This window comes from Taeniopygia guttata, chromosome 7 (assembly GCF_048771995.1).
Source record: "Taeniopygia guttata chromosome 7, bTaeGut7.mat, whole genome shotgun sequence".
Taxonomy (NCBI): Eukaryota; Metazoa; Chordata; class Aves; order Passeriformes; family Estrildidae; genus Taeniopygia; species Taeniopygia guttata.
In genome coordinates this window covers 38,681,238-38,690,440 of record NC_133032.1, presented here as the reverse complement: position 1 = coordinate 38,690,440, position 9,203 = coordinate 38,681,238, and the positions used below count along the sequence as shown (strand labels likewise).

Genomic DNA, 9,203 nt, shown 5'->3' with positions numbered 1-9,203 from the left:
TCCCGATTCCCGTTCCCTGTCCCCATTCCCGTTCCCATTCCCCATTCCCATTCCCGTTCCCTGTCCCGTTCCCGTTCCCGTTCCCCATTCCCGTTCCCCATTCCCATCCCCATTCCCGTCCCCGTCCCCATTCCCGTTCCCGTTCCCGTTCCCGTTCCCGGCCGCGCGCGCCATTCGGGGGTTCCCGTCCCGGTGACGCGCGCGGGGGGCGGGCTCGGCCCCGCCCTCTATGCAAATGAGACCACGCCCCCTCCCCATCCCCGCGCGCGGCCGGGGCGCGCCCCTCCGCGTGACGTCACCGCCGGGCGGCCCAGCGAAAGGGCGCGCCGGCGCGCGCGGGGGGCGGGGCGGGGCGGGGGGGGGGCGTGTCCGGGGCGGGGCGGCGGCGGCGGCGATTGGCGGGCGGCGCTGACGCGCGGTGACGCGCGGGGCTCGCGGCGCGCGTTGGCCGCCGGCGGCCGCGGCCACATAAACAAAGGCACATTGCGGGCGGGCACAGTCCGGCCGCCCGCGCCGCCGCCGCCGCTCCGCCGCTGCCTGCGCCGCTCCCGGTGAGTGCCCGCCGCTCCGCCTCCCGCCGCTGCCCCTCCCGCCAAGGCTCCCGCGCGCGAGCCGCCGCGCGCGCCCCGTCCCGTCCCGCTCCGCTCCGTCCCGTTCGGTCCCGTCCCGTTCGGTCCCGTCCCGCCCCGTCCCGTCCCCGCTGCTGGCGGTCCGCCCGGGCTGCCTGTCACCCGCGCCCCGCTCCGGTGCCGGCACCGGGAACCCCCCGCCTCGCCCGCGCTCCCGAGGGACGCGCCGCGGTCTCCCGGAGGGCGTGGAGAAGGGAACCGAGCAGCCGGTGCCCGTGACAGCCCGCCCGCGGGGAGCCTCCCGCCCGGTTAGTGAGAAAAGAGCCCCAGCCCAGCCCGAACGGGCTCCGCGAGGGGCGCGGGGCGGCCCTGGCCCGGCACTGCTCCCCCGGAGCCGGGCTCCGCGCCGGCGGCTCCGTGTGTCTGTCGGTCCCCGCTCGGGCGGCTCCGTGTGTCTGTCGGTCCGCGAACAGGCGGCTCCGTGTGTCGGTCCCTCCACCGGCGCGTCCGTGTGTCAGTTCCCGCCGGGGCTGCCTGACCGGCGGCTCCGTGTGGCTGTTCCCCGCCCCAGGTCCGTGTGTCTGTCCCCGCACCAGCCGCCCCTGCTGCCCGATCGGCGGGTCCGTATGTCGATGTGTCCGTCCACTTGCCGGCCGGTCCGTGTGCCGGTCCGTGTGCCGGTCCGTGTGCCGGTCCGTGTGTCGGTCCGTGTGTCGGTCCGTGTGTCGGTCCGTGTGTCGGTCCGTGTGTCGCTGTGTCCGTCCCCTCACTGACCGGTCCGTGTGACGGTCTGTGTGTCGGTCCGTATGTCGATGTGTCCGTCCACTTGCCGGCCGGTCCGTGTGTCGGTCCATGTGCCGATCGGTGTGTCGCTGTGTCCGTCCCCTCACTAGTCGGTCCGTGTGTCCGTCTGCTCACCGGCCGGTCCGTATGTCGGTCCGTGTGTCTTTCTGCTCACCGGTCGGTCCGTGTGTCGGTCCGTGTGCCGGTCCGTGTGTCGCTGTGTCCGTCTGCTCACTGGCCGGTCCGTGTGTCCGTGTGGTCACCGGCCGGTCCGTGTGTCGGTCTGTGTGTCGGTCCGCGTGTCGGTCCATGTGCCGATCCGTGTGTCGCTGTGTCCGTCCCCTCACCGGCCGGTCCGTGTGTCCGTCTGCTCACCGGTCGGTCCGTGTGTCGGTCTGTGCGTCTTTCTGCTCACCGGCCGGTCCGTGTGTCGCTCCGTGTGTCGCTCCGTGTGTCCGTCCCCTCACCGGCCGCTCCGTGTGTCCCTCGCAGCCGTCGCACCGGGCAGGCTGGAGCCGCCGCCGCGCTCTGACCCCGCGGACACCTCGCTCCCCGCCGCGCTCCGACGCTGTCCGCCCTCGGCTGCCCCGCAAACGCCGCTCCCTCGGCTGAAGGTTGGTGCTGCTCCGTCCCCGCGGCTCCGCGGCCCCGGCGGGGCCGGGGGTGCCGGTGCCGGGCCCCGCAGCCGCCGGTGGCCGGCGCGGGGCGGCGCGGGCCGAGTCTAGCTGCCGCTGTTTCGTTCGCAGCCATGCCCTGCGTCCAGGCTCAGTATGGCTCCTCGCCCCAAGGAGCCAGCCCGGCCTCCCAGAGCTACAGCTACCACTCCTCGGGAGAGTACAGCTCCGATTTCCTGACTCCGGAGTTCGTCAAGTTTAGCATGGACCTCACCAACACCGAGATCACCGCCACCACTTCCCTCCCCAGCTTCAGTACCTTTATGGACAACTACAACACGAGCTACGACGTGAAGCCCCCCTGCTTGTACCAAATGCCCCTGTCCGGACAGCAGTCCTCCATTAAGGTGGAAGACATTCAGATGCACGGCTACCAGCAGCACGGCCACCTGCCCCCGCAGTCCGAGGAGATGATGGCCCACTCGGGCTCCGTCTACTACAAGCCCTCGTCGCCCCCGACGCCCTCCACGCCCGGCTTCCAGGTGCAGCACGGCCCGGTGTGGGACGACCCGGGCTCCCTGCACAACTTCCACCCCAACTACGTGGCCACCACGCACATGCTGGAGCAGCGCAAAGCGCCCGCGTCCCGCCTGTCGCTGTTCTCCTTCAAGCAGTCCCCGCCGGGCACGCCGGTCTCCAGCTGCCAGATGCGCTTCGACGGCGCCCTGCACGTCCCGGTGGGCGCCGAGCCGGCGGGGCCGCACCACGGCGTGGACGGGCAGCCGTTCGCCGTGCCCGGTGCCATCCGCAAGCAGCCCCCCATGGCCTTCCCCGGGCTGCCGCTGGCGCACGGCCCGCAGCTGCTGGACAGCCAGGTGCCCTCGCCGCCGTCCCGCGGCTCCCCGGCCAACGAGGGGCTGTGCGCCGTGTGCGGCGACAACGCGGCGTGCCAGCACTACGGCGTGCGCACCTGCGAGGGCTGCAAGGGCTTCTTCAAGGTGAGCGGGGCCGGGCGGCCGCGATGCAAATCCGTTAGGACAGAGAACCGCGGCTCAGCTAACCGCGTGGAACGCAATTCCCCGCGGTAAAATTAAGTGATCTCTTTATTTCGCCATCCTGATTGAATAATCTTATCGTTTTAAATAGAGGAGGTCTCCAAGGAATGTAAATAATATGAATGCCCACGGATTTGTATTTACCGAGCGGCTCTTTCCCTCCTCTTGGCATATAAAACGCGGCTAGGAGCTGCGAGGTTAGCTTGGATGTTAACGCTGTCAATTTGCTCCTGTTAAATGCCCTGGGGAACAAAAAATAAAAAAAAATTAAAAAAAAGAAGGAAAGGGTCGTGGGGGCGGGGGGGGGGGGGAGAAGAAGGACAAGGAAATAAAAGGGAAAAAAGGAAAACTAAATAAAGGGGGAAAGGAACTAAAAATGGAGAGGGAAAAGGGGAAAAGAAATCAAGGGAAATAAAAATAAATCTTAAAAGGCAGAAGAAGGAAAGGGAAAAAGGAAATAATAGAAAGGAAAAAATTTAAAGGGAGAAGCGAATAAAGGCAAAAAAAGGGGAAGGGATATAAAGGTAAAAAAGAGGAGAAGCAAAGATAAAAAAAGGAAAATAAGATAAGGGGGGAAAAATGAAAGTGAGAACAGAAAATGAAGGGGAACGGGAAGAAAACAAAGCGGAAAAACGGGAAAGAAAATGACGGGGCAGGAAGGAAACAGAAAAGCAGTGGGAGAGGGAGGCGAAGGAGCTGCGGGCGGGCAGCGCTGACCCTCCGTCCGGCCCGCAGCGCACGGTGCAGAAGAACGCCAAGTACGTGTGCCTGGCCAACAAGAACTGCCCGGTGGACAAGCGCCGCCGCAACCGCTGCCAGTACTGCCGCTTCCAGAAGTGCCTGGCCGTCGGCATGGTCAAGGAGGGTGAGTGTCCGTGTGCCCGGTGTCCGTGTGTCCTGTGTCCGTGTGTCCGTGTGCCCGGTGTCCGTGCCCGCGGGCTGACCCCCGTCTCTTGCAGTGGTGCGCACAGACAGCCTAAAAGGCCGGCGGGGCCGCTTGCCGTCCAAACCGAAGAGCCCCCAGGAGCCTTCTCCCCCCTCTCCCCCGGTGAGTCTGATCAGTGCGCTGGTGAGAGCCCATGTCGACTCCAACCCGGCTATGACCAGCCTGGACTATTCCCGGGTAAGCGGCACCGAGCTCGCGGAGGGTCCCCGCCGCCGCCGCCGGGGAGGGGGAGCGCCGGCCCCGCGGCCGCTGCGGGGGGACACCGGGGCTCGGCTCGGCCCCGCCGGCACCGGGCTCGGCTCGGCCCCGCCGGGATCGGGCCCCCGCGCACCGAGAGCGGCGGCCTCGGAGCGCCGCTCCTAATCGAATTAATTGCCCCGGAACATCTAATTTCCTCACCGGTCAGAGAGAGCTTTAATTGTTATCCCAGCCCGCTCCCCGGCCAGGGACGGGGTGAGCAATTTCACGGGTTATAGACTTTAGAGAACCTCATTAAGTGCTTTCTAAAATGAATTTCCAGTTCCAGGCTAACCCCGACTACCAGCTGAGCGGTGACGACACCCAGCACATCCAGCAGTTCTACGATCTCCTGACCGGCTCCATGGAGATCATCCGAGGGTGGGCGGAAAAAATCCCCGGCTTCACCGAGCTCCCCAAGACGGACCAGGACCTGCTCTTCGAGTCGGCCTTCCTGGAGCTGTTCGTGCTGCGGCTGGCGTACAGGTGAGCGGGGTCGGGGCAGCGCGGGGCGCCCGGGGAATGGAGCCTTTCAGGGTCCACTGCTCTGCATTTTCTTAACTCCTCCGTAATTAGGTGCCTCTTAAATCCTTCCTTTATTGCTCCTCAAGTAATTAGTTGTTTAGATTTTCTCCCCCATCATCTCCTTTCTTATTATTTTTTATTTCTTTCTTGTTCTCCTTCTTTTTTCTCTTTCATTTCCTCTCCTCTTTTACCTTTCTCTCCCTCTCTGTCTTTCTTGCTTTCTTCCTTTCGCTCAATCTCTCCTTCTTTATTCTTACATTTGATCTTTTTCTTTCCTTTGCTCTGCTTCCTCTTTCTATCTAATTTTCTCCCTCTCTCATTCATCCATCAGTTCATTCTGGGGTTGTCCCCTTCCTTCCAGGTCCAACCCCGTGGAGGGGAAGCTGATCTTCTGCAACGGGGTGGTCCTGCACCGGTTGCAGTGCATCCGCGGCTTTGGGGAGTGGATCGATTCCATCGTGGAGTTTTCCTCCAACTTGCAAAACATGAACATCGACATCTCTGCCTTCTCCTGCATCGCCGCGCTGGCCATGGTGACAGGTCAGTGTCCCCCTCCCGCTCCCTGCCCGCCCTGCCCTGTGCCAGCCCCGTAACCTCCGCTCCCTTCTCCCTGCAGAGAGGCACGGCCTCAAGGAGCCCAAGAGGGTGGAAGAGCTGCAGAACAAGATTGTAAATTGTCTCAAAGACCATGTGACTTTCAATAACGGGGGGCTGAATCGCCCCAACTATTTGTCCAAACTCTTGGGGAAGCTCCCCGAACTGCGCACGCTTTGCACACAGGGGCTGCAGCGCATTTTCTACCTGAAACTGGAGGATTTGGTGCCACCGCCAGCAATAATCGACAAACTTTTCCTGGACACTTTACCTTTCTAAGACTCTTCCCCGTACCTCCCGCTGACCCGAGGAGAGGCTCCAGCTGCCTGCAGGGGAGCTGGGCTGGGCCCAGAGCAGCACCCCTGGGTGCCAGCTCCCACCCAGCCAGCGCTGCAGGCTCCTGCAGGCAGAGCGCGATGGGCGTTTGGCTCTGGGGCATCGCGGATGCAGCTCACGGACCACACAGACACCATGGTATAAACCTTTTCTTATCGGCTTCTAAATGAATTTGTTATTCGGGACTTCTGGTGCGAGAGACAAGCCTGCCTGGCTCAGGCCGTGACACACCGAGCCTTGAGGCGACCCACGAGTCTCACCCTCCTAGAGACTAAAGTTTTCTGCTCTAAGAGAAAGCTGTAATACACCCAAACCCCAAACGTTGCGTGGGTGGCGTGGCATTAATGAAGGCGAAGGCTTGTAAATTTATCAGATGCAGTTTGGCTTTTTAAAAAAAAAAGAAATCTTCTGTGCCTATTTATGATGAAACATGGAAAATAATTCTAAAAAACATATATAAAAAATAAAAGCTCAATGTGTTTGGGAAAAAAAATAATTAAAAAAAAAAAAGGAGAATCAAAAAAAAAAAGAGAGAAATCCAATCTGTCCATACCAGGGAAGCATGACGATTCCAGGGTGACAATGTTATAGGCACTTGCTATTTCAGTAATGTCTATATTCTATAAATAGTATTTCAGACACTATGTAGTCTGGTAGCTTTTATAAAGACTGGTAGTTATCTAAGCTTCAAACATTTTCTCAATTGTAAAATAGGTGGGCAGAAGTGTTACCCCCCGGAACCCCCCCCAAAGGGACACATAGTGTTTGTAAACACCGCCCGACACCCCTTGTTTGTAAGTGTTGTATGTACTGTTGATGTTGATTAAAGAAGAAGTTTATATCTTGATTATTTTGTTGTCTAAAGCTAAACAGATCTTGCATGCAGCAGCTTTTGACTGTTTCCAGAGTGCTTATACTATACATAACTCCCTGGAAATTACTGAGCACTTTGAATTCTTGGTTTGTTTTGTTCCATTTGTTTTTTTATGTCTAAAAATTGTCGGTTAATATATTATTTTATGTTCGAGTAATATTTTTAATATTGCCATATTCTGTAGTATTTTTCTCTGTATACCCCGGTTTGGCACACGGGAAAGTCGCTGCCTTTTTTTAATATGGTGTACGACAGTTAGAAACGCGGATTATTATTTATTATTATAATTATTATTATTATTATTATTTTTTCTCCCGAGAACTCTTTCTTTGAGAAAGACAATTTTAATGTTTACAACAATAAAACATGTAAACGAATCGAATTTCGTCTCCTTTCTGCCGAAGTGCGAAGCTGCTCCGCCAGCCCCGCCGCACCCAGGGGACAAAAGCCTCTGCCCGTGCGGCGATCCCGGAGCGGCGCTGGCCGCGGCCGCTGCCGCTCGGTGCCGCCGGCCCCGCGGGAGGAAGAGGAGGAAAAGCCGCGGCTCGGAGGTTGGTCCTTCCCCGGTTTCACCGCGCTCGGTCCCCGCCGCACCCGGAGCGCGCATCCCGCGCCGTCCTCCCGCTCCATCCTCCCGCATCCCTTCCCCGGGGGCGATTCCTCAGGGAACGCCGTTAACGGAGCCGCTTTACCCCCAAACCGCGGCGGCGGAGGGGCTCGGGGGGCAGGACGGGCAGCGCGGGGCACAGCGGGGCGCGGGCACCGGGCAGCGCTGCCCCGCCACGCGTTGGGGCGGGGGCGCCTCTCGGAGCCCCGGGGCACGGGCACCGCTACCGGGGTACCGATACCGGCACCGCGCTCGGGGCACGGGCACCGCTCCTGGGGTACCGGCACCGGCACCGCGCTCGGGGCACCGGCACCGACATCGCGCTCGGGGCACCAGTACCGCTACCGGGGCACCAACACCGAGCTCGGGGCACCGGTACCGCTACTGGGGTACCGACACCGCGCTCAGGGCACCGGCACCGACACTGCGCTCGGGGCACCGGTACCGCTACCGGGGTACCGACACCGCTCTCGGGGCACCGGTACCGCTACCGGGGTACCGACATTGGCACCGAGCTCGGGGCACCGGCACCGACACCGCGCTCGGGGCACCGGTACCGCTCTCGGGGTACCGACATTGGCACCACGCTCGGGGCACCGGCACCGACACTGCGCTCGGGGCACCGGTACCGCTACCGGGGTACCGACACCGCGCTCGGGGCACCGGTACCGCTACCGGGGTACCGACATTGGCACCGACCTCGGGGCACCGGCACCGACACGGCTCTCGGGGGTACCGACACCGCGCCCGGAGCCCCGGGACCGGGATGCGCTCACGGGGCTCCTGCGTGTGGAGCGGGACGGGAGGAGGAACCCAAACTCCGCTGGCTCGTTCCGGTGGGACGGAACTTCGGCCTCTGGCCTCGGGAGCCAAAATAACGGCCGTGGGAGGGTGGCGGAGGCACGGCCGGGATCGCTTTTACTCCTCTGTGCCACGCGTCCCGCGGTGCCCACGGACACGGGTGAGGGGCAGGCTCTCCCCGCAGCTGGCGGGGAGCGTCCCGGGGCTCTAACCCGGTCCCGGTGCCGCCTCCCCGTCCCGGTGCCGTAACCCCATCCCAGTGCTACATCCCGGTCCCGGTGCCGCACCCAGCCCGGGGTGCCGGGGATCTGCGACCCGCGGCTCTGCAGCCCCCGGTGCGGGCGAGCCCCGAGTCCCCGGCTTGCCGGGAAGGGGCTTTGCGGCTCGCTCAGGCGAAAAACCCGAGCATAAAGAGTTGTAAGAAGGAATAAAAGTCGGTGCCGCGGCAGGCGGGTGCTGGGGGGCGCAGGGAGCGGGGCCGGGGCAGAGGCGGGCGCTGCCTAATTCATCCTGAGCTTGGCATCGCCACGGGCACGGGCTGGAGTAGCTGTGCCTTTAACCTAAACATTGCACATGGAATTCAGGTATACCCTAAATATATAGAGAGAATACAGACATTCCTTAAATGTGCGCAAATAAACATGAAAGTGTAAATGCCTGTGCTATAGAAGGGGTTTGAAACGCAAAAGAAAGACAAAAACCTGTTTATAGAAAGAATTTAACAACTCGATCCTCCTCTAAATATCCCCCAGCTGCTCCCAATTCCTCCCAGAAATCAGCTGTTTCCACCACTTTAATCAGCGCCCTTTGCAGTAACTTTTCCAACAGCTTTAACCCTCTGCACCTGGGGAAAACAGAATTTATCCTTCCCGGGCGGCCATTTCACACCTGCCGCGGCTTTTCCCCGGTAGTTTCCCCGGGGTGCGCTCCTGCCCCGGCCACGGGAGCTGCGGGAGCTGCGGAGCGGCCGAGCCCGGAGGGACCCGCGGGCCGGACCCGGACCCGGACCCGGCACCGAGGTGGGCTCGGGTACCGAGGTGGGCAGGGGCGGGGGGCACTGCCAGGGCTGGGCTGGGGCTGGGGGCACTGCCGGGGCCGGGGGCACTGCCAGGGCTCGGGCGCTCCCTGCGCTCCTGCCCGCCGCGCTCTGCGGGCTCTGGCGAGGCAGGAGAGCGAGGAGGAAATGCTGAGCACTGTGTAGAGACCTTGAGAAAAAGCGTTCAGCTCAAGGCGGAATACGGAGCTGAAGGAATGATTTTTAA

The 9,203-nt window shown here is 61.7% G+C and overlaps 1 protein-coding gene and 1 long non-coding RNA gene across 6 annotated transcripts in view; both read left to right on the top strand.

The window, feature by feature from the left end:
• Positions 1-392: 392 nt before the first annotated feature.
• NR4A2 (nuclear receptor subfamily 4 group A member 2) lies at positions 393-6,910 on the top strand. 3 transcript variants are annotated; one of them, XM_072931790.1, is made up of 8 exons: positions 393-551; positions 1,845-1,966; positions 2,099-2,964; positions 3,757-3,886; positions 3,981-4,069; positions 4,488-4,690; positions 5,061-5,269; positions 5,346-6,910. In XM_072931790.1, exons 3-8 carry the CDS (start codon positions 2,101-2,103, stop codon positions 5,600-5,602), a joined length of 1,752 nt encoding a protein of 583 aa, XP_072787891.1. In that variant the 5' UTR covers positions 393-551; positions 1,845-1,966; positions 2,099-2,100; the 3' UTR covers positions 5,603-6,910. The 3 variants fall into 3 exon arrangements, with proteins under 3 accessions (XP_072787891.1, XP_030134066.1, XP_030134067.1); XM_030278206.4 differs by having other exon boundaries at positions 3,981-4,144; XM_030278207.4 differs by having other exon boundaries at positions 394-551; positions 3,981-4,144; positions 5,091-5,269.
• Positions 6,911-8,715: 1,805 nt separating this feature from the next.
• LOC116808619 (uncharacterized) overlaps positions 8,716-9,203 on the top strand; it is a 178,839-nt gene continuing 178,351 nt past the window's right edge. For all 3 annotated transcript variants that reach the window (XR_012056878.1, XR_012056879.1, XR_012056880.1), the window contains exon 1: positions 8,716-8,960. This is a non-coding gene — a long non-coding RNA (uncharacterized lncRNA). The remainder of the gene's footprint in view (positions 8,961-9,203) is intronic.

What these genes read in the sequence shown, in the direction of transcription:
- NR4A2 (XM_030278206.4), top strand. Translation starts at nt 2,101, where the DNA reads ATGCCCTGCGTCCAGGCTCAGTATGGCTCCTCGCCCCAAGGAGCCAGC. An exon ending in GCTGCAAGGGCTTCTTCAAG is followed by an intron (nt 2,965 to 3,756) that starts GTGAGCGGGGCC and finishes TCCGGCCCGCAG; the next exon opens with CGCACGGTGCAGAAGAACGC. An exon ending in CCAGCCTGGACTATTCCCGG is followed by an intron (nt 4,145 to 4,487) that starts GTAAGCGGCACC and finishes ATGAATTTCCAG; the next exon opens with TTCCAGGCTAACCCCGACTA.